This window comes from Cololabis saira, chromosome 14 (assembly GCF_033807715.1).
Source record: "Cololabis saira isolate AMF1-May2022 chromosome 14, fColSai1.1, whole genome shotgun sequence".
NCBI classification, from domain to species: domain Eukaryota; kingdom Metazoa; phylum Chordata; class Actinopteri; order Beloniformes; family Belonidae; genus Cololabis; species Cololabis saira.
This window is the reverse complement of record NC_084600.1, coordinates 43,251,689-43,276,978: the sequence shown is the minus strand read 5'-3', so window position 1 is coordinate 43,276,978 and position 25,290 is coordinate 43,251,689. Positions and strand designations below refer to the sequence as shown.

The following is a 25,290-nucleotide window of genomic DNA, read 5'->3' as shown; positions in this document are numbered from 1 at the left end:
GACCAATTAGACATCTATAATCAGTACTTTGGCACGTACGAATGATCCCCCAAAGTAAGATATTGAAGCTTTTGGGAGGAAAAATGAAATGTACAGTGCAATGTGGTACTGTGAGGAATATGAAAACAGTTACATTACAATACAGATAATCAAACATACAAATACAATCATTCATACACTCGTCCCAATAACTCCGTCATGTGGATTTACACTGCAAAAACTCAAAACCTTAACAAGAATATTTGTCTTATTTCTAGTTAAAATGTCTCATTTTTAGTAAAAAAAAATCTCATTACACTTAAAACAAGACTCATCACTGGAAAAAACAACAATTTCCACCAGTTTCAAGTAGATTTTTACTTAAAATAGGTAGAAAAATCTGCCAGTGGAACAAGATTTTTTTGCTTGTAATGAGAAGATAAATCTTGTTCTTGCTTATTTTAAGTGAGAATTTATTTGAAACAGGTGAAAATTGTCAAATAAGTTATTTTTCTGGTAATGAGTCTTGTTCTAAGTGTAATGAGATTTCTTGGCTAAAAATTAGCCATTTTAATTAGAAATTAAAGCTGCAAGCAGCGATGAACGGGCCCTCGCACTCACGTCCACCGCCCCCATAAGCATATCAGAAATGACACCACCCACGACTTCCTATGTCAAACCATTCAAAAGATATCGCAGAAAAAAGGGACAACCAATCAAAAGAAGGGGCGGGGCTAATTCAGGCCAATGAAGGTCAAGGACTCCATACAGAATCTGATGACACCAACCACGACTCTCTATGTCAAACCATTCAAAAGTTATAGCAGAAAATCGGGACGACCAATCAGAAGAAGGGGCGGGGCTAATTTTCACCAATTATGGTCAAGGACTCAATACTGAGTCCCATGACACCACCCACGACTCTTTATGTCAAACCTTTCAAAGGTTATGGCAGAGAAAAGTATTCTAGGGGGCGCTGTTGAGCCGTTAGGCAACGCCCATTAATGCAAACCATGAAATATCAAATTTATCACCAGGCCTGGCTTGCATGTAAAATTTGGTGACATTTGGAGATCTATCAAATATGGACCAATCAGATGAAGGGGACGAGCGCTTTTTCGCGTCTAGCGTCGCCACGGTAACACTTTTGAAAGAGAAAAGTAATGTGCGTCGTTGCAGGACAGAGACGCACATTTTGATGTAAAAAAAAAAACACAAAAATTGCTGACAAAAGTTTCGGGAAGCCAGGCTCGAACTCCCGACCTCTGGCACCAAAGACCGCTATGATCTGGCTGAGCTACGTCTCAGCCATTGCTTTTGCTTTGACTTACTGGCTTAAGAGAGACCAACAGAGCAATAAAATGTCTGGAACTTTTTTTCATAATTTTTTAAATATTTGTAAGGTATAAATATTAGTAAAACACTACTATTTCATTTATTACTCTTTCTGTAAGCATTCTACCGAGGTTCTAACCGGGCTGAGCACGGGACTATTTCTGACGTCACCACATTACAACAGCTGATCGGTCGGGGGGCGGGGCCGTCATCACCCTACTCGCCACTGATTGGTCGGGGGGCGGGGCCGTCATCACCCTACTCGCCACTGATTGGTCGGGGGGCGGGGCCGGCAGACGTTTGAATCAGGAAGCGGGAGTCAAACCATTAAAAAGTTACAGCAGAAAAAAGGGACAACCAATCAGAAGAAGGGGCGGGGCTAATTAAGGCCAACGAAGCTTAAGGACTCATTACAGAGTCCCATGACACCACCCACAACTCTCTATGTCAAACCATTCAAAAGTTATGGTAGAAAAAAGTATTCTAGGGGGCGCTGTTGAGCCGTTAGGCCACGCCCATTAATGCAAACCATGAAATATCAAATTTATCGCCAAGTCTGGCTTGCATGCAAAATTTGGTGACTTTTGGAGAACTATCAAATATGGACCAATCACATGAAGGGGGGGCGCGCCTTTTGGCGTCTAGCGTCGCCACGGTAACACTTTTGAAAGAGAAAAGTAATGCGTGGTGTCGCAGGATGTAGACGCACATTTTGATGTATAACACACCTGGGTGCACGTTACGGTTCGGGCTGAATTAACTGCCGAAGGAATGGCATAAATTTCGCCAAAATGACACAATTTATTCAAAATGGCCGACGTCCTGTTCGGTTTCGGCCATGGCTCCAAGAGACTTTTCTTTAAGTTGTGCCATGATACAGGTGTGTAGCGATTTTCGTGCATGTACGTCAAACCGTATTGTGGGGCTTGAGGCACAAAGTTTTCCGGGGGGCGCTCTTGAGCCATTTTGCCACGCCCATTAATGCAAACCATGAAATATCAAATTTATCGCCAGGCCTGGCTTGCATGCCAAATTTGGTGCCTTTTGGGGAACTATCAAATATGGACCAATCAGATGAAGGGGGGGTGCGCTTGTTGGCGTCTAGCGTCGCCACGGTAACATTTTTGAAAGAGAAAAGTAATGCGTGTAGTCGCAGGATGGAGACGCACATTTTGATGTATAACACATCTGGGTTCACGATACGGTTCGGGCTGAATTAACTCTCGAAGGAATGGCATATATTGCTCCAAAATTACGCGATTAATTCAGAATGTTCAAAATGGCCGACTTCCTGTTCGGTTTAGGCCATGGCGCCAAGAGACTTTTCTTTAAGTTGTGACATGATACAGGTGTGTACCGATTTTCCTTCATGTACGTCACACCGTATTATGGGGCTTGAGGCACAAAGTTTTTTCTGTCGAACCAATCAGATGAAGGGTGGGCGCGCTTTTTGGCGTCTAGCGTCGCCACGGTAACACTTTTGAAAGAGAAAAGTAATGCGTGGTGTCGCACGATGGAGACGCACATTTTGGTGTATAACACACCTGGGTGCACGTTACGGTTCGGGCTGAATTAACTGCCGAAGGAATGGCATAAATTGCGCCAAAATTACACAATTAATTCAAAATGGCTGACTTCCTGTTCGGTTTCGGCCATGGCTCCAAGAGACTTTTCTTTAAGTTGCGACATGATACAGGTGTGTATCGATTTTCGTGCATGTACGTCAAACCGTATTGTGGGGCTTGAGGCACAAAGTTTTCCGGGGGGCGCTGTTGAGCCATTGTGCCACGCCCATTAATGCAAACCATTAAATATCAAATTTATCGCCAGGCCTGGCTTGCATGCCAAATTTGGTGCATTTTGGGGAACTATCAAATATGGACCAATCAGATGAAGGGGGGGTGCGCTTGTTGGCGTCTAGCGTCACTACGGTAACACTTTCGAAAGAGAAAAGTAATGCGTGTAGTCGCAGGATGGAGACGCACATTTTGATGTATAACACATCTGGGTTCACGATACGGTTCGGGCTGAATTAACTCTCGAAGGAATGGCATATATTGCTCCAAAATTACGCAATTAATTCAGAATGTTCAAAATGGCCGACTTCCTGTTCGGTTTCGGCCATGGCGCCAAGAGACTTTTCTTTTAGTTGCGACATGATACAGGTGTGTACCGATTTTCGTTCATGTACGTCAAACTGTATTATGGGGCTTGAGGCACAAAGTTTTTTCTGTTGAACCAATCAGATGAAGGGTGGGCGCGCTTTTTGGCGTCTAGCGCCGCCACAGTAACGCTTTTGAAAGAGAAAAGTAATGCGTGTTGTCGCAGGATGGAGACGCACATTTTGATGTATAACACACTTGGGGGCACGTTACGGTTCGGGCTGAATTAACTTTCGAAGGAATGGCATAAATTTCGCCAAAATGACACGACTAATTCAAAATGGCCGACATCCTGTTCGGTTTCGGGCATGACCCCAAGAGACTTTTGTTTAAGTTGTCCCATGATACAGGTGTGTACTGATTTTCGTGCATGTACGTCAAATCGTATCGTGGGGCTTGAGGCACAAAGTTTTCTGGGGGGCGCTGTTGAGCCATTTTGCCACGCCCATTAATGCAAACCTTTAAATATCAAATTTTTCGCCAGGCCTGACTAGGGTGCAAAATTTGGTGACTTTTTGGGCATGTTAAGGGGGGCAAAAAGGCCTTCACTTTGTCAGGAAAATAATAATAATAATAATAATTAAAGCTGCAAGCAGCGATGAACGGGCCCTCGCACTCACGTCCACCGCCCCCCATAAGCATATCAGAAATGACACCACCCACGACTCTCTATGTCAACCCATTCAAAAGTTATAGCAGAAAAAAGGAACAACCAATCAGAGGAAGGGGCGGGGCTAATTCAGGCCAATGAAGGTCAAGGACTCATTACAGAGTCCCATGACACCACCCACAACTTCCTATGTCAAACCATTCAAAAGTTATGGCAGAGAAAAGTATTCTAGGGGGCGCTGTTGAGCCGTTAGGCCACGCCCATTAATGCAAACCATTAAATATCAAATGTATCACCAGGCCTGGCTTGCATGCAAAATTTGGTGACTTTTGGAGAACTATCAAATATGGACCAATCAGATGAAGGGGACGAGCGCTTTTTCACGTCTAGCGTCGCCACGGTAACACTTTTGAAAGAGAAAAGTAATGTGCGTCGTCGCAGGAAAGAGACGCACATCTTGATGTAAAAAAAACACAAAATTTGCTTACAAAAATTTCGGCATCCTGCCAGGCTCGAACTCCCAACCACCGGCACCAAAGATCGCAATGATCTGGTTGAGCTACATCTCAGCTGATACCTCACTTTGACTTACTGGCTTAGGAGGGACCAAGATAGCGATATAATGTCTGGAACTTTTTTTTCCTAATTTTTTAAATATTTGTAAGGTATAAATATTAGTAAAACACTACTATTTTATTATTACTTTTTCAATAACCATTCTACCGAGGTTTCTAACCGGGCTGAGCACGGGACTATTTCCAACGTCACCACATTACAACAGCTGATTGGTCGGGGGGCGGGGCCGTCATCACCCTACTCGCCACTGATTGGTCGGGGGGCAGGGCCGTCATCACCCTACTCGCCACTGATTGGTCGGGGGGCGGGGCCGGCAGACTTTTGAATCAGGAAGCGGGAGTCAAACCATTAAAAAGTTATAGCAGAAAAAAGGGACAACCAATCAGAAGAAGGGGCGGGGCTAATTAAGGCCAACGAAGCTTAAGGACTCATTACTGAGTCCCATGACACCACCCACAACTTCCTATGTCAAACCATTCAAAAGTTATGGCAGAGAAAAGTATTCTAGGGGGCGCTGTTGAGCCGTTAGGCCACGCCCATTAATGCAAACCATGAAATATCAAATGTATCGCCAAGTCTGACTTGCATGCAAAATTTGATTACTTTTGGAGAACTATCAAATATGGACCAATCAGATGAAGGGGACGAGCGCTTTTTCACGTCTAGCGTCGCCACGGTAACACTTTTGAAAGAGAAAAGTAATGTGCGTCGTCGCAGGAAAGAGACGCACATCTTGATGTAAAAAAAACACAAAATTAGCTTACAAAAATGTCAGCATCCTGCCAGGCTCGAACTCCCAACCACCGGCACCAAAGACCGCAATGATCTGGTTGAGCTATATCTCAGCTGATACCTCACTTTGACTTACTGGATTAGGACAGACCAAGATAGCGATATAATGTCTGGAACTTTTTTTTCCTAAGTTTTTAAATATTTGTAAGGTATAAATATTAGTAAAACACTACTATTTTATTATTACTTTTTCTGTAACCATTCACCGAGGTTCTAACCGGGCTGAGCACGGGACTATTTCTAACGTCACCACATTACAACAGCTGATTGGTCGGGGGGCGGGGCCGTCATCACCCTACTCGCCACTGATTGGTCGGGGGGCGGGGCCGTCATCACCCTACTCGCCACTGATTGGTCGGGGGGCGGGGCCGGCAGACGTTTGAATCAGGAAGCGGGAGTCAAACCATTAAAAAGTTATAGCAGAAAAAAGGGACAACCAATCAGAAGAAGGGGCGGGGCTAATTAAGGCCAACGAAGCTTAAGGACTCATTACTGAGTCCCATGACACCACCCACAACTTCCTATGTCAAACCATTCAAAAGTTATGGCAGATAAAAGTATTCTAGGGGGCGCTGTTGAGCCGTTAGGCCACGCCCATTAATGCAAACCATGAAATATCAAATGTATCGCCAAGTCTGACTTGCATGCAAAATTTGATTACTTTTGGAGAACTATCAAATATAGACCAATCAGATGAAGGGGGGGGCGCGCCTTTTGGCGTCTAGCGTCGCCAAGGTAACACTTTTGAAAGAGAAAAGTAATGCGTGTAGTCCCAGGATGGAGACGCACATTTTGATGTATAACACACCTGGGTGCACATTACGGTTCGGGCCGTATTAATTGCCGAAGGAATGGCATAAATTGCGCCAAAATTACACAATTAATTCAAAATGGCCGACTTCCTGTTCGGTTTGGGCCATGGCTCCAAGAGACTTTTCTTGAACTTGTGCCATGATACAGGTGTGTAGCGATTTTCGTGCATGTACGTCAAAGCGTATCGTGGGGCTTGAGGCACAAAGTTTTCCGGGGGGCGCTGTTGAGCCATTTTGCCACGCCCATTAATGCAAACCATGAAATATCAAATTTATCGCCAGGCCCTGCTTGCATGCCAAATTTGGTGCCTTTTGGGGAACTATCAAATATGGACCAATCAGATGAAGGGGGGGCATGCTTGTTGGCGTCTAGCGTCGCCACGGTAACACTTTTGAAAGAGAAAAGTAATGCGCGTAGTCGCAGGATAGAGACGCACATTTTGATGTATAACACATCTGGGTTCATGATACGGTTCGGGCCGTATTAATTCTCGAAGGAATGGCATATATTGCTCCAAAATTACGTGATTCATTCAGAATGTTCAAAATGGCCGACTTCCTGTTCGGTTTCGACCATGGTGCCAAGAGACTTTTCTGTAAGTTGCAACATGATACAGGTGTGTACCGACTTTCGTTCATGTACGTCAAACCGTATTATGGGGCTTGAGGCGCAAAGTTTTTTCTGTCAGAACCAATCAGATGAAGGGTGGGCGCGCTTTTTGGCATCTAGCATCGCCACGGTAACGCTTTTGAGAGAGAAAAGTAATGCGTGGTGTCGGAGGATGGAGACGCACATTTTGATGTATAACACACCTGGGTGCTCGTTACGGTTCGGGCCGTATTAACTGCCGAAGGAATGGCATAAATTTCGCCAAAATGACACGACTAATTCAAAATGGCCGACATCCTGTTCGGTTTCGGGCATGACGCCAAGAGACTTTTCTTTAAGTTACGTCATGATACAGGTGTGTACCGATTTTCGTGCATGTACGTCAAACCGTATCGTGGGGCTTGAGGCACAAAGTTTTCAAGGGGGCGCTGTTGAGCCATTTTGCCACGCCCATTAATGCAAACCATTAAATATCAAATTTTTCGCCAGGCCTGGCTTGGGTGCAAAATTTGGTGACTTTTTGGGCACGTTTAGGGGGGCAAAAAGGCCCTCCTTTCGTCAGAAAAATAATAATAATAATAATAATAATAATAAAAAAAATACAAATAATTCCTACAGATACAATAGGGCCTTCGCACTGAAGGTGCTCGGGCCCTAATAATAAAAATTCCTGCAAATACAATAGGGCCTTCGCACTGAAGGTGCTCGGGCCCTAATAAGACAAATATTATCCCAAGAATGTTAGTGATCTGTACCTGTGACCTGAGGGGAGGAGCTTATACTGACTGTGTGTGTGTGTGTGTGTGTGTGTGTGTGTGTGTGTGTGTGTGTGTGTGTGTGTGTGTGTGTGTGTGTGTGTGTGTGTGTGTGTGTGTGTCTGTTATAGATCATGTCGATCAGTGATTTCTGCTTTTGTCCAATTATTTCTACTACTCAATGTCGCTCATCAAAGTTTAAAAATCAAAGTTTTTTCCGGTAACAGACAGAAAACAAAGCTTCTTACCTGCAGAGACTTAGCTGGGGAGGAAATGAGGTCCTGGCAGACGGAATGCTGTCAGACTGGAAAGTGACGGCCCGGGTGTTGCAACCACTGTGGGTGGAACAGCTGACTCATCAACTCTGCTGATAAAACATGAGCCAGCACTTTATCCTTCCTTAACCCCCCCGAGACACGCTCGGAAAACAAGAGGTTGTGAAAGAGCTCAGGTCGCGCTCAGGCCTTCAGGTGGAATCGTTTCCAAATGTTTACGTGTTATTTATCAGAAAAACAGATCCGGCACGCAGAAATGTGGATAAAAGAGAATAACTTCAGCAGAAATGTGGATAAAAGAGAATAACTTCAGCAGAAATGTGGATAAAAGAGAATAACTTCAGCAGAAATGTGGATAAAAGAGAATAAATTCAGCAGAAATGTGGATAAAAGAGAATAACCTCAGCAGAAATGTGGATAAAAGAGACTAAATTCAGCACAAATGTGGATAAAAGAGACTCATTTGAGCAGAAATGTGGATAAAACACTGCAAAAACTCAAAATCTTACCAGGAATATTTGTCTTATTTCTAGTTAAAATGTCAAATTTTTAGTCAAAAAATCTCATTTCACTTAAAACAAGACTCATTACCAAAAAAAATAACTTGTTATTTGAAAATTTTCACTTGTTTCAAGTAAATTTTCACTTGAAATAAGTAGAAAAATCTGCCATCGGAACATGATTTATCTTCTCATTATTAGCAAAAAACTTGTAGAGACTAACTTCAGCAGAAATGTGGATAAAAGAGAATAACTTCAGCAGAAATGTGGATAAAAGAGACTAAATTCAGCAGAAATGTGGATAAAAGAGAATAACTTCAGCAGAAATGTGGATAAAAGAGACTACATTCAGCAGAAATGTGGATAAAAGAGACTAACTTCAACAGAAATGTGGATAAAAGAGAATAACTGCAGCAGAAATGTGGATAAAAGAGACTCATTTGAGCAGAAATGTGGATAAAAGAGAATAACTTGAGCAGAAATGGAATCAATCATTAATGAAAAGTGTTGTTGTCACGTGATTTGGAAGAATAAGGAAGTTAAACCGACCAATCGGAGGCTGCGTCTACTTCCATGGTGAACTAAAGACGTCATAAAAAACAAACACTATCCACTTCCCTATTCTTAGTAAGAACTGCACAAAACACCATAAACACACACTATAATAACACACCACAACAACACACTACAACAACACATCACACAAACACACACCACATAAACACACACTATAACAACACACTGCAAAAACTCAGGAATATTTGTCTTATTTCTAGTTAAAATGTCATTACACTTAAAACAAGAATCATCACTGGAAAAAACAACAGTTTTCACCTGTTTCAAGTAGATTTTCACTTAAAATAAGTAGAAAAATCTGCCAGTGGAACAAGATTTTTTTGCTTGAAATGAGAAGATAAATCTTGTCCCACTGGCAGATTTTTCTACTTATTTTAAGTGAAAATCTGCTTGAAACAGGTGAAATAACAAGTTATTTTTCTGGTAATGACTCTTGTTTTAAGTGTAATGAGATTTTATGACTAAAAATGAGACATTTTAACTAGAAATAAGACAAATATTCCTGGTAAGATTTTGTGTTTCCTAGGGGCTTCGGGGAACACAGAATCTTAGGGGCCGGCACCTACTGTATATGCACTTATTTTCTTCACACTTATTTTCCACCATAATTTACAAATTAAAGAAGAAAAAAAAAGAAATGAAGGAAACCGTGCTGTTAAAACAAGATGCCCTTTATTATCAGATGAGTCCTAGAAGCAGCAGGTTATCTTGTCGTACATTTATAGGTTCACGCTACAATGAATACAATCACAAAGGTATACAACTCTCTCAGTGTGAAATAGAAAGTCTGCAAAAATCCGTGACGCTGTGCACTCTGGGGGAGGGGGGGTTAAAACTCTGGAAAATGCAACGATTGGACCACATCACACCGCCATTGGTCGGATTATGTTCCCCTTCCCTAAATCTGACTCTATGCAGAATGACAGAACTTTATAGATCAGTTGCATGTTGGAAAACCCTTCCAGGTCAGATTTGTGACATCAAAAGAAATATAGGCTGATTTGAAACGAAGACTAGGAACATATTTGTTGTCTCACCTTAACATCATAGCGTATCTGATTGAGTGGGATCAATACATCAAATTACTGTATACTGTATATGATTTGTATGATGTTTGTAATTTTATTAAATTTTTTTAAATGGACTTTATAAATTGAGATTGTATGGAAGCGTATTGCATTCAGTTGAGAAAAAAAAATTGCTGTTTTTCTGAATTAACGAGTTAATTATCTCAGAATTCCGAGAAAAAGAAAATGGGTATGTATGTACATATATACATTATATATAAATATATATATATATATATATATATATATATATATATATATATATATATATATATATATATATACCTTCTTCTTCCGGCTCTCAGCAAAGGCGGACGCTTTTTCTGCTCCTCTCCAACTCTATCAACCTTCCCTGCTACTGCTTTGTCTGTCTCGTCTTCAGAGTCTCTTCTTTTTCACTCCTCCGAAAACTCTACAACCCTACAATCATGGAATTGATTAACTGGTCTCTCAGCACAATTCACCAAATTTTTGCGACAAGAAGCCAGGGGGTAAGGGAGCCCTCCTGCCCCGACGGGACATTCTTTTCTGGATATACAGTACAATGGATTCTTACAAAAACTGGAAGCCTTTGTGTCTCAAAATTCTGTCTGTCGAGGATGTTGAAGACGCCTTCATAATTGGAATTATGATAGCAGGATTTCTCCTGATCGTCCTCTTGACCATAGGAGGGGGATTACTTGTGTATCGACAAACGCGTAAAACGTTGACAGCTGTTTTGGCTCTCAAAGCTGCCGGACGTGGCTGAAGGGTCAAGCAAAGAGACCAATGCACAGACTCTGACGCTGGTAGAGCAGGGCCGTAAGCTAGATGCGATTCTCGAACAGAATCGCAGGTTAGCGGTGGTGTTTGAGCTCATTGGCAAGATTAACAACACCTTGGAGAAGTTGTAAGCTCGGCTTGGTGGGAAGTGATCACAAATTCGTCTGATTGGAGTTGCTATTGATGAACCAGAGACTGAAAGGCAGACGGAAAATTACTGGGCTGCCTGCAAGAAATTGTTGATTCTATAATTTGCCCTTGACAGAACATCTTGGCAGGCCTCTCCGTCACAATCTCCCTGGAGGAATGTAAACAAGATAACTCTGCCCCCCTCCCCCTCTCCCACGACAAAACATCTGTGGACCTGTTTTCAGAACTGTATCGGGCCGTCTGATAAGATCAAGGACAATGGCTGAGAGCAGCTCTGGAGCGAAGTTTTCACAGACTTACCGCCCACACATGCACACTGCTGATAACCACACCCCCCGCCCCCCATCTTCAATGCCTTCCCTGGCTCCCCTCTTATCATCAGCCCCCCTGACACGGACTTTGAGTTCGAGCGCCACGCTGCCACGGCCCTCACTTGGATGAACTGTGCCGGGACCCCCGGCACAGTTAGGTTCTTACCAACATGGTATTAACCATTAATATATATGCAGACAAAAAAAAAAGAATTCAGAGAAAAGTTTTAATGAAAAAAAATAAATCTGTGTACAACCTGCGAGACGCTCTCACGTAACCTGCATGGAGTAGCTACGGTTGCTGCTGCTAATAACCCTCCAACAGTGGTATCTAAGGTATTAGTTACATGTTACATGCCAAATTATGTAAACTAACTGTTCGCTTGGCTAACGTTACATGCAACTTTACAGGGCAGATTTTTAATTTTTTTATTAAAACTTTTCTCGGAATTCTGAGATAATTATCTCGTTAATTCCGAAAAAACAGAGCAGATTTTTTTTTCTCTCAAGTGAATGTAATACGCTTCCGTAAGATTGTATGTTTGATTTTGTATTTTATTGTCTGGACCCCAGGAAGACGATTGTAGCTTCTGTTTTGGCATCAGCTAATGGGGATCCCTTTAAATAAACAAATAAAAAGAAAACTCCCGCACACCTTCTTCTCACCGTACACTAGTTTATTAGGCCAACGTTTCGGTCATAGACCTTTTTCAAGGTGTCAAGCAGATCGGACAAAGAGCTTGGTAAGTTCTGGTGATGCTTACTGACTGCACTTCGGTATGTGACCCTGTTTAAAGCAGCACAACGTAACTTTCAGCTTTTGTTGAGTTTGGCGGCTCCTTTGGACAAAAGCGGTAGTGCTTTACCAGAAAGAACACTACGTTTCCCATGAGCACCAGCGCGTACTGCCGGAAAACTCCTGTCCCGTCGCTGCATTTGTTTTGAGAGAAGACGCTTTTCTGTTTCACCAAGTGAACAGACGGAACGCAAAAAAAAGATGTTAAACTGCTGGAAATGAACTTGAATTTACCGGGATACCTTAAACAAGGAAGCCAGGGAGCGGTATAGGGAGAAAATAATGATTATTAACGGTCTGGATCCATATGAAATCCCTACTAAAGAATGAAGCTCCTGGTCGGAGCTGCACTCTTTAGAAGGATTTACTGCCGCAGTTCTGCAGAACCACCGTCTCCGGCTACCTTGTTTAGGAGTGTTTGGCAGCTGCTTTGGTAAATGTTTGACTCGCCATGTGTTTCAATAAATTAGTATAATAGTACAACATACAGTACATGTTTTGTATTACTCTTACTTCTCTTTTTTTTGACTGCTTTGAAGAGGCTCCGAGGCGTGAGCAATATTTTTGTTTTCCTCGTGAGATTATTTTTTTTCCTCTGCAGCTACAAATCAATTAATATTTTTTCCTCAACAAAATTAATCGCACCGCAGAGAGCGGGCCAGCAACTGCGTTTAGCTGGAGAAGTGGGGAATAAAACCTGTTTGAATGATCCGACCCGGTCTGTGTGAGTGTTTGTGGTTTACTGTGTGGAAGGTGTTTGGTCGTTACAGCCGCGATCCAAGCGAGGCGACGACTCTTTCACTCTTTTACTTTGTTATATCAGATACTTGGCCTGCGTGGTTCTGCCTCCGAGCAGGAAACCGGTGAAAAGTTAAACCATTAGTGATCTTTTCCCCACATCTGTTGTGTGGAGCTGCTGCAGCCACAACAGCAACGGGTTACCAGCTTCTGCGGAGCTGTGCTCCAAGCCCCGCCCATTTTCGTCTCGACTACGAATCGGGAAGGAGGGGGAAGTGACGTATGCTGTAAAGCAGTCAAAGTCGTAAAGATTTGTAGTTTTTTAGTGTGGCAGGGTTCCTACCATGCTCCTCAAAGTTACATAGTGCCAGTAAAGGAGATACAGACCCCTCAGATCATGACAGAGGTTCATTAAACCTGTTGGAAGTTGATGTACCATCACAATGATGATGATGAAATATTAGATTAAGCTGGAAAAGTTACGTAGTGTCGCTTTAAATGTGCTCAGGTGTTTGTTATGAATGTTCATGGCGGCGTCTGATTGGATCACACAGGCCTACCAGCCTTTAATAGACAAGCTCTTTGTCCGATCTGCTTGGTGTCTTGAAAAAGGTCTATGACCGAAACGTTGGCCTAATAAACTAGTGTACGGTGAGAAGAAGGTGTGCAGGAGTTTTCTTTTTAAATTTGGCTGCAGCTTTCCTCCTCCGACGCACCTTTCTGCAAATCCGTTGTGCAAAAAGTTTTCCACTTCAATTAAACAAATAAACATTGCCCCCCCCCGACCCGGGTAGAAAAAAGTGACTCTGCGAGACCTGAGACGGATATAAGAGCAAACGTCGTGGTGTAAATGTTATTCTGTTCAGCACCAAGTCAGCAGAAGTGACCGGGTCGGTTTTGCAAGATACAAACAAAACCAGACAAGTAGCGTCGCCGCCTGGAAGAGTCGCCACGGCAACGCGGATAGTTAAGTGTTCGTCTGCAGTTGGAGCGCAGGACTCCTCTCCTCTCCGTCGTTAGCTGATTCATACACGGTTCAGGAGGAGCCGTCACTTCCTGTTTCTCCAGCCCGATGGCGGCCCCGGCGGCCCGGTGGGGGTCAGAGGTCACCAGGAGTCCTGCCTCCTCCGGCCGGCCGGGCAGAGCCGCTCCAGCTGCTGAGTGCGTTCCCGGTGCAGCGTCACCAGGGTGCGGTTCTCCTCCGTCAGCCGCCGGAACTCGTCCTCCAGCCGGGCGATCTCCACGGCAACGTTCTCGTCCTCCACCAGGTCGGCCAGCAGCTTACGCCTGAAAGGGGGAGCAGGAGATGTCATGGTTTCACAGTTTCATAGGTTTTTTTACTGTGTTACTGACTCTCCTATCATTCCAGATCCTGCCACCCTCATCAACCAGTAATCCACTCATTCCCTTCACCTGTGCTTCCCCACCCAGCTCCACACCTGGTTTCCCTCATCAGTTCCCCTCATATACCGGCCCTTTTCCACCTTTCGTTTGCCAGATTGTCGGGTGTTTATGCCTCGCTTTTCCAGCCTGATCCTGTTCTGTTTCTGCCTGCCTGCCCTTCTGCGACCCTGCCTGATTCCGGTTTATGGATTTTTGCCTGCCCCTTTGGTTTTTGTTTGCTTGATCTGCCTGTCTGCCTGGTTTGACCCCTGGCTGCCTTTGACAAGATTAAAGCCTCTTGGACTCTGATTCTGCTTGGTGTCGTGCATTTGGGTTCTCTGTCCTGTCTGAGCCGTGACAGGAGAAGCATTTCAACCAGCTGACTGAGCCTCTCTGCATGTTTCTACGGTACTGTCGTGGAGAAAAATCAAACATTATATACTTTCTAATGTTGTGCTACGTCATGTGATCATGTGAACTCTTATGAATGTTTATGAACATTTGGTGAATATGTGTATTCAACTTTAAAGCCGGCTCAACCCCGGCCTGAAATCAGCTTTAAAAATGCCTCTTAAAATGGCCGCTTTGTGAAGAACTACAAAGACCAACGTGCCTTGGGGGCGGAGCCTGAAGGGCGCACGTCCAATCACCAGGGTTATAATAGTTTTGAATTTTTAATTTTAGTTTAGTTTTATTTCGTTTTGACTTTTTGTCCTTCAATTCAGTTAGTTTTAATTCGTTTTTAGTGTGGGTTTGCTAGTTTTTATTAGTTTTTATATTTTCAAAAATGCTTAGTTTTAGTTTAGTTTTTATTAGTTTTAGTTTTGACGTCACGGACCGTGAGGCGTTCAGGTGCCGTAGCTGCCAGTTGGAGATAAACGGCCAGAGCAGAATAAATTGATCATACCAAGAGGCTTTTATTGACAGGGACGAAAACGGAGGAAATTATATCTATAATTTCAGTTAGTTTTAGTTAGTTTTCTAAACATGCAATATAGTTTCAGTTAGTTATCGTTTTTGTCTTTTAATTTTCGTTTTTATTTAGTTCAGTTAAAGAAATTGTTTTTTCAATTTTAGTTTTCGTTATTTCGTTCGTTTTCGTGAACGATAATAAGTCAGGCGCTGACGACGTCACGCAGCCCGCGGAGTGCAAAATCTCCGTTCTCCCCCAGCTCTCATCCTCTTTCGCCCAGGCGAGCCGAGCAGTAGAGACCTCTCCTGCCGACCAGCGCACCTGGGCCGCCTCTTCCCACTATTCCTGAGAGCTGTGGGGGGGAAGAGCCGCTTGAACCGGATTGACCGGCCAAGCGTGAGCCCTGATCCGAGTGCGGCGCACTCTTCACTCTCTCTGCCTTTAAACCCCCTCTTTTTCTCCGAGCACTCTCCTACACCAGGAACCGTGCCGTTCCAGGGGCGATCGCCAGCGTGGACCAGAATCCGCCGTAGGAGCTCCAGCTTTGGACCCGTGAAGCCCACAAAGCCTGGCGACACAGACGGACGAGCCGCGATTCCGATGGACGGAACCGGCCCCCGTGCGCAGCGAGGCATCGTAGAGGCCGTGGACGGGCACCAGGGAGCCGGCGTGAGGCGCTGCTGCAGCTACTGTCCCTTTTCTTTCCAGAGTTGGAAGCAGAGAAAAACGAGGCCTCGGACTGGAACCCCGGCAGAACCCGCAGCCCCAGACCCGGAGCCAAGGGAGACGTGAGGCTGTGTTTTGGGCGATCAGTGTAATCTAGAGCGGTTCAGAGCTAAATTTGTGTTTAATGAAGTTACTGTACGTATATAACTGTGTGCCGGCAACTACCGGCATCGTTATTGTTGTGTGTTTATTTTGTGGCGCCATTTTCCGCCAGTTATTTACGTTTTAAACGCTGTGGTTTGTCATCCCGTCTGATTGCACGTGGCGTGGCGAGGGCGCCGCCATCTTTAAATACCACAGGGCGCCGCCATCTTTAAATGCGTTGCCGGCCACGTGCAGCCAGTTGTCTGGAGACACAGATGATTGGGAGTTTTGTATCACGTGTTGAAGGAAGAAAAAATAAGTTTTGTGTCCTGAAATGTCCTTGATTCTCAAAACGTCATATCAGCTATGCACCTGTTGTTTATTGACAAATGTAACTGTGAGAGAAGCGCTAGTTCACATGGGATCTTTTCTCCCGTGTTAACCGAGGGCTTATTGTGAGAGTTTGCGGGTGGGCTTGAGTGAAAGTTATAAAGACGGGGAAGCCGGAAGTTCAGTCAGAGTCAGCTGTGGGTCTAGTGCACGGACGCCCAGCCGGGGTTTTTATCGCTGCTCTGCCTGGACTGTTCCGGCTCTCCAGTCCTTCTGTGTTGAGGTAAGAGGTACATCGCCTAGCCCCTATGTAATTGTCTGTTGTTTTGTCATTTGCGGGGGATAACTTGACACAGAGTTATCCTAGCGAAAGGGCAATTGTGTGTGAGTCTTTTTGTGTGCACTGCTTTTAATAAATGTATTCATTATAGCAAAAGCGAGTGTGTGTCTGATTCACTTTTGCACAGCCGACCGCTCTCGAACCATAAGCGAGATTTCTCCCAAAACACGTGTTTATTGTTTTGATTTATTCTCCTTATGCAGTTAACGTTTTATTGTTGTTGTTTTTCTTGATAGTTAGTGTTTTATGTTTTTAATGTAGTTGCCATCAGAGTTTTTTTGGGTATTGCTTTTACCATCTGCTTGACACCTGTATGTAAATAAATTCTGATTGATTTTAATGAGAAAAGTTGTTGTTTGCACGTATTTTGTCACAATGGCTGTTTGACAGAGCTAGAGCCGAACTGGTAATGGCCTTCAACGGTTATTCTGTAGTGATGATAGTAAAATGTACTACTCTGCAGAATAATATCCATTTTTGAGACTGATCTGCTGTTAAAGAATCAAGTCATTTTGATAATTCAATTTGATAAGTAATCTACCTTATTAATTATTAATAGTTCTTGATAACTGAACAGCGCAACTACTTGTTGCACAACACTAACAAAAAATCAACAGCTGTGGGGAGCAGGATAGTGGGAGGGGATCGTAACGTTGACCAACTTCCTCCTGCTGATATAAGAAACATCTTTAATTCCTCTGGTGCGTCTTCTGGTTTTATAGCGACAGGAAGAGACTCTCTGGAAAATCCCTGGTTACTGTGTCAAAGGTTTATTCCTGTCTTCATCGTTGCAACACTGAAATACGGGAAGTGAACGAGCCTCCGACACGACGATGTGACACGTCTGGATCCGTAGTAACCGAAAGCAGACGGTGTCACAAAAACCCCCGGAACAAGTTAGTAGTTAAAGAGACTCTAGTGCAGGCGTGGGCAACCCGACATGTTTTAGAGCCATGTTGGACCAAAAACACAAAAAATTAATATGTCTTGTATCAGCCTTAGAATGAAAGTAACACATGCTTCATGTTTCTATATTATATTAGTTATAACTATATTATAACTATATTAATTATATTAGTTATAACTGGGGGAAGATTTTTTTTTCATTATGCACTTCGAGAAAAAAGTCAAAATGTCGAAGAAAAAAGTCAAAATTTAGAGAAAAAAAGGTCGAAATGTTGAGAAAAAAGTCGAAATGTCGAGATTAATGTTGAAGTACATCCATCCATCCATCCATCCATCCATTATCTATACCCGCTTTATCCCTTGCGGGGGTCACGGGGGTCTGCTGGAGTCTATCCCAGCTAATTTCAGGTGATTTCAGATGGACAGGTCACCAGTCCATCGCAGGGCCACATATAAACACACAAACCATGCTCACAATCACACTCACGCTCACACCTACGGGCAATTTAGAATCACCAATTAACCTAGCATGCATGTTTTTGGACTGTGGGAGGAAGCCGGAGTACCCGGAGAAAACCCACGCAAGCACGGGGAGAACATGCAAACTCCACACAGAAAGGCCCCTGCCGGGCCTGGGAGTCCAACCGGGGACCTTCTTGCTGTGAGGCAACAGTGCTAACCACTAAGCCACCGTTGAAGTACAATCTAGAGAAAAAAGTCGAAATGTTGAGAAAAAAGTCGAAATGTCGAGAAAAAAAGTCAAAATTTAGTGAAAAAAGTAGAAATGTTAAGAAAAAAGTCAAAATGTCGAGATTAAAAAAGAAAGGAAAAAGGAAGAAAAAAAGAGAAAAAAAGAAGAAAAAAGGAAAAAGGAAGAAAAAAGAGAAAAAAAGAAAAAAAAGAAAAAAAAGGAAAAAAGGAAAAAAATTAAAAAAAAAGGTCAAACATTTTAAAAAAAGCTCCAGGAGCCACTAAAGCTAAAGGGTTGCCGAGCCCTGATCTAGAATCTCACGAAGCAAAGCTTTTACTAAACACCTCGTTTTGCTTTGGCCTGGTTGTGTTTGGGTTTAGGAGAAAGCCCGGGGTGTCGGAGTGTCGGGGGATCTTCCTGACACGAGGGAGTGTGCCGGGTTTGACTCGCGGGTTCTCTAATCCATTCATGTCAGATTCATGTCAGATTTGTGCCGTCAGACTCGCACGGTTCTGATCCGGGTCTGACTCTGATCCGGGTTTGTCTCAGGGCTCTGATCTCTCTGATCCGGTTCAAGGCCGTCAAGGCCGTTTTTAGGACCTGAGCCGAGATCACGGCTCCGTGACGCTGACAGAGTTATCCCTGCTAAGACCTGTCACAGCTGCTGGTGTGTGTGTGTGTGTGTGTGTGTGTGTGTGTGTGTGTGTGTGTGTGTGTGTGTGTGTGTGTGTGTGTGTGTGTGTGTGTGTGTGTGTGTGTGTGTGTGTGTGTGTGTGTGTGTCAGTCCTGCTTTTGTCCATGGTTACACAACATTAAAGCAGATAAGCATCACATTAAATCATAAACAGTAAATAAATAGAGAATAAATGTGATAAAAACCCCAGATGATCCATAATCCAGTTCCACACACACACTGATGTTCGTGTATCACATGATCTTAAATCATTTGTCATAACAGTGCAGCTAATATTTAACTGTCCTGTCTCAGTGAAACATCTCTGTAGATTAGGTTTTACACCTAACACAACGGTGGGCGAGACACGCCATTGCTGAAAATTAAAGAAACGCTGCAAATAAAAAGAAACGCTGCTGCAAATAAAATAAACGCTTTGCAAATAAAATAAACATTTGCAAATAAAAACAAACGCCGCTGCAAATAAAAGAAACGCTGCAAATAAAAAAGCCACAACGGAAGTGAATTACCGGGGACTATTTTTGCTGATGCACCGGTGTTTTCTACATGAGAGGAGAATAAGAAGACGAAGAGGACGTAAGTGAAAAGGAAGGAATAAGAAGAGCGAGGAATAAGAAGAACAACGAACGAGAAAATAAGTGAAAAGGTTAGTGTTCAACGTTGCTACGTGTAATTTTTTATGTGCAACAACCGGTGCATCGGCAAAAATAGTCCCCGGTAATTCACTTCCGTTGTGGCTTTTTTATTTGCGTCGTTTTTTTATTTTATTTACAGTGGGGTTTATTTATATTTGCAGCGTTTCTTTTATTTGCAGCGGCGTTTGTTTCCGTTTGCAGCGTTACTTTTATTTGCAGTGGCATTTGTTTCCGTTTGCAGCGTTTCTTTTATTTGCAGCGGCGTTTGTTTCTGTTTGCAGCGTTTCTTTTATTTTGCAGCGGCGTTTGTTTCTGTTTGCAGCGTTACTTTTATTTGCAGCAGCGTTTGTTTCTGTTTGCAGCGTTTCTTTTATTTGCAGCGGCGTTTGTTTCTGTTTGCAGCGTTTCTTTTATTTGCAGCGGCGTTTGTTTCTGTTTGCAGCGTTTCTTTTATTTGCAGCGGCGTTTGTTTCTGTTTGCAGCGTTACTTTTATTTGCAGCTGCGTTTGTTTCCGTTTGCAGCGTTTATTTTATTTGCAGCGGTGTTTGTTTCCGTTTGCAGCGTTTCTTTTATTTGCAGCGGCGTTTGTTTCTGTTTGCAGCGTTACTTTTATTTGCAGCAATGGCGGGTCTCGGCCACCGTATAACACTAAAGAGGCTACGATGTCTAGAGCAGTAACATAATGGAACAAGTTTCCACCACATTTAACCAGGATAAACAATAAGGCTAGTATCACAAATGAAAGGTGCTACTGTATATAAATAAAGTTCGATTTGATTTGATTTTATTTTATTTGAAAAATAAATGAAGAAAAGCAGAACTTAGCAAGGAAGTCATTTTTAGTTAGTTGGTTTATTCTGAAATTCTTGGTTTATTCTGAAATTCTGAGTGTGTAAAATGTAATATTTTTGTTGTTTGGTTCTGCCTGGGTTTAACAATTTAAGGGTTGAATTCCATCACATCTCAGATCATTTTAGTTTAGATTTAGTTCTGTTTTAATTGTAAAGATTGTATTTTATTGTTTTATGTGTGCAATGTTGGACCCCGGGAAGAATAATCTCCACTGCAGTGAGGACTAATGGGGATCCCTAATAAATACATAAATAAATGAATGAATGAATGAATGAATGAATGAATGAATGAATGAATGAATGAATGAATGAATGAATGAATGAATGAATGAATGAATGAATAAATAAATAAATAAATAAATAAATAAATAAATAAATAAATAAATAAATAAATAAATAAATAAATAAATAAGTCAAAATTTCGAGAAAAAGGTTGAAATGTCGAGATTAATGTTGAAGTACAATCTCGAGAAAAAAGTCGATATGTCGAGAAAAAAGTCAAAATTTCGTGAAAAAAGTCGAAATGTTAAGAAAAAAGTCGAGAAAAAAGTCAAAATTTCGAGAAAAAAGTCAAAATGTTGAGATTAAAAAAGAAAGGAAAAAGGAAGAAAAAAAGAGAAAAAAGAAGAAAAAAGAAAAAAGTAAAAAGGCAGAATAAAAAAAGTAAAAAAGAAGAAAAAAAGAGAAAAAAGGAAAAAAGAGAAAAAAGAGAAAAAATGAAAAATAGAAGGAAAAAAAAAGAAAAACAGAAAAAAAAGTCTTAAAAAAATAAATAAATTGACATTCCTTGTAATTTAATTCAATTCAATTTCATTTTATTGTCCCCCAGAGGGGAAATTGGCTTTACAGGGGGGGTTTACATGTTTACTTCACACATCTGCTGGACAACATGATCCCCACATCTCCTACTTATAAACCTTGGTTATTGCAATTATTATCACAAATCCCCTTTATCTTCACTGATTTGAGGTCAGGTGTGTTTCCAACTAGGGTTTTTATCTCAGTAACTTACTTGCGGTCCTCCAGGACGGCCATGTCGTGTTTGACCTGGTGGAACTCCCGGGCCATCCTGCAGTGCTGCTTGTAGACGTGGACGCTTTCCCTGAGGGACACGCAGGGAGGGACGGGCTGGAGGACAGAGGACAGAGGACAGGTGGGGGTTACTTTCCCTGAGGGACACGCAGGGAGGGACGGGCTGGAGGACAGAGGACAGAGGACAGGTGGGGGTTACTTTCTCTGAGGGACACGCAGGGAGGGACGGGCTGGAGGACAGGAGAGAGGACAGAGGAGAGAGGACAGGTGGAGGTTACTTTCTCTGAGGGACACGCAGGGGGGGACGGGCTGGAGGACAGGGAAAAGAGGAGACGGGACAGGGGGGGGTACTTTGAGAAGCCTTCCCTGGTGGGAAACTCTAACCTTTTCAAAGCTAATCTTAAAAAGGAGATTACCGTATTTTTGCGACCATTATGCGCATATAAACGTCTTTTCTTTTTTTTTTTTTAAATGTACCGCTTTGTTACCTTACTTAAGTAGAAATTTTGGTTATCTATACTTCACTGGAGTAATTATTTTTCAGACGACTTTTTACTTTTACTCCTTACATTTTCACGCAATTATCTGTACTTTCTACTCCTTGTAGCACCCTATAATGTAATTATTTCCTGAAAATGTAATAAAATTTGCACTTAACTCAATCAAAAATGTAATAAAATCCAATAATGTAATAACTTCACCAATAATGTAATAAAATATCCTGACTGATATTGTAATAACATTTTTACCGATAATGTAATACCTTATTACATTATTGGGAATTTATTACATTTTTAGGTGGGTCTTTTTTTTTTCTTCCTAAACTGATAATGTAATACTTGACAAATAATGTAATATATATGTTCATTTTCAGTCCAGAGTTCTACATTTTGTGTTTTAAGTATGTAAGAATGTTTTATACGCTGGATTTGAAAAACCAGAATGATTATTGGGTTAAATTGCAGACTTTGAGTAGCATGTAATAAATTCCCAATAATGTAATAAGGTATTACATTATCGGTAAAAACGTTATTACAATATCCGTCAGGATATTTTATTACATTATTGGAGAAGTTATTACATTATTGAGTTTTATTACATTTTTGATTGAGTTAAGTGCAAATTTTATTACATTTTCAGGAAATTATTACATCATAGGGTGCTACACTCCTTACATTTTAAAAACAGCCTCGTTACTCTATTTCATTTGGGCCTTTAATAAAAACTATCCAGTTAAATTGCTCCATCCGGATAGAGTGAATTTGGTTGTGGTTGTTTCAGATGTTCTTGTCCAGTTTTGTTCTTACATCCGTTCCCTCAGATTCCTGCAACTAAACTTGGATGTACATTCCAATAAAGGTTAGGATAAATGATAACATGAACATGAACGTTTGACTTTTTGCACCATTACAATACTTATAGGCAACTAGTCATCATATCTGCTGCTCTCTGAAACACATGTTAATGCTCAATAGTACACATATATGCTTCTTTAATATATTTATATTAACACATGTTAATGCTCAATAGTACACATATATGCTTCTTTAATATATTTATATTAACACATGTTAATGCTCAATAGTACACATATATGCTTCTTTAATATATTTATATTAACACATGTTAATGCTCAATAGTACACATATATGCTTCTTTAATATATTTATATTAACACATGTTAATGCTCAATAGTACACATATATGCTCCTTTAATATATTTATATTTTACTAAGATTCATTCATTTTCAATGGCTTTTGTCCTTAATGGCTTTTTCCACCTTACATTACTTTTACTTTTATACTTTAAATAGTTTTGAAACCAGTACTTTTATACTTTTACTTGAGTAAAAAACTCCCGGCTCCTGGGGGGAGCTGCACCGCAGAGGTGGGCCCAAAGGCCGGAGGAACCGCCGCCTGAGCGTCGTTTACTGTTGATGGATTGTAGATGCGTGGGCTGACGTGTCTGCTGGGTTGGACTGTTGTTTGGGCTTTTGCAAAAGCCGGTGTTCTGCCATTTTTTGCTGCTTTGCCAAAAATGCTACCTAATGGTTTTCTACCTTTGTAGAGCTACAATTTTACTGTGTTTTACTCCCTAAACCACTTCCTTGTCTCCTGCCAGGCCGTCATTGTAAATAAGAATGTGTTATTAATGACCTGCCTGGTTAAATAAAGGTGAATAGCCGAATGAATATCAAATAAAGCTATATAGATATAATTGTTTTTTTTTTCTCTCTTTATCGTATAATTTTCACAAAGTGTAATGCAATTCATGGCATGGGTCGTGTATTTTGAAGGATCAAATACTCAACATCCCATATTATCCTTTTTAGATCGTGCAAGAAATGATTGGCGTCGCAATTAAACTTTGTAAATCGACTGTGCGCATGCGCAGAACCACAAAGTAGCATTTTGTGGCAGGGAGCAGGGAATGGCAGAACACCGGCATCATTTCCGAGGGCATCATTTGACTCGGCTGCAGCGCGGCCAGAGAGCTGCAGTTCTCCCGGTCTCAGCGCGATCAGGCTCGGATGAATGCAGAAACGGAGGATGAAGATTTCAATGGGTTTGATTAATGTAATAACTTAAATAAAGTACAATCAAACTAAGTTTTGCTCCCGCTTTATTTTTAAATATGCACACTTGTGTGCTTGTGTGTGTGTGTGTGTGTGTGTGTGTGTGTGTGTGTTGTGCGGCACGCATGTGTGTGTTGTTGTAAGGCGCTCCGTGTGTGTAGACGGCGCCTTTTCGGTCGGTGCGCCGTATGTGTGTTTTAAATACAGAAATGACACAAAAAACTGAGGGTGCGCCTTTTCACACGGCCGTATGGTCGTCAAAATACGGTACCTTCTTCTGCCTTCTCATAACTTCACCTATACCACTAACCAGACACAGCGAGTCCCTACGACTCTTTCCGCCGTTTCTCTGGGGAAAGTGGTGCATGCAGCGGTGCAGCGGTGCAGCGGTGCAGCAGTGCATGCAGCAGTGCATGCAGCCAGGGGCGTCAATTGGGTATGAAGGTCCAGCAGCCGCCACACCTCGGCTTCAAGGGTTAAATGTAAATGTTTGTTTTTTAAATACATTTATGGAATTACTCTGTGTCTATTTGTATTGATTATTCTATTACTTAATACATACATACACTAGTTATTATACACTGCAAAAACTCAAAATCTTAAGAATATTTGTCTTATTTCTAGTTAAAATGTCTAATTTTTTGTCAAAAAAAATCTCATTACATTTAAGACAAGACTCAAAAACAACCATTTTCACCTGTTTCAAGTAGATTTTCACTTAAAATAAGTAGAAAAATCTGCCAGTGGAACAAGATTTTTAGCTTGTAATAAGAAGATAAATCTTGTCCCACTGGCAGATTTTCTACTTATTTCAAGTGAAAATCTACTTGAAACAGGTGAAAATTGTCAAATAAGTTATTTTTCTGGTGATGAATCTTGTTTTAAGTGTAATGAGATTTTTTGACTAAAAATGAGACATTTTAACTGGAAATAAGACAAATATTCCTGGTAAGATTTTGAGTTTTTGCAGTGAGCGAGACTGCATTTGAAAAAGTTCCAGTTTTCTTGACCACACAGATAAGCTACATAAACTTCTGTGATGAGTATTTGCTGGACGTGTTGATTGATACTCTAGTTAAGTTCTGTGACTCGTAACCTTGCCATACCTTAGTGAGACTGAATTGACGCCACTGCATGCAGCGATGCATGCAGCAGTGCGTGCAGTGGTGCATGCAGTGGTGCAGCGGTGCAGCGGTTGCAGTGGTGCAGCGGTGCGGCGGTTCTGTTTACCTGCAGCCGTTGCTCGAGGTCCGGGAGGCTTCGCGAATGGTCGTCTACATCCTTTCCATCTGTAAGAACAGAACACATGTTTCATTCACACC

The 25,290-nt window shown here is 42.0% G+C and overlaps 1 protein-coding gene across 1 annotated transcript in view; it reads right to left on the bottom strand.

The window, feature by feature from the left end:
• Positions 1–13,906: 13,906 nt before the first annotated feature.
• The window catches only part of map3k7cl (map3k7 C-terminal like), a 40,131-nt gene continuing 28,747 nt past the window's right edge, over positions 13,907–25,290 (bottom strand). Inside the window, exons 3-5 of the mRNA XM_061739311.1 lie at positions 25,199–25,257; positions 21,373–21,488; positions 13,907–14,093 (exon numbers count right to left, since the gene is read on the bottom strand). Of these exons, the coding sequence (XP_061595295.1) occupies positions 13,913–14,093; positions 21,373–21,488; positions 25,199–25,257 (356 nt within the window). The 3' untranslated portion in view covers positions 13,907–13,912. The remainder of the gene's footprint in view (positions 14,094–21,372; positions 21,489–25,198; positions 25,258–25,290) is intronic.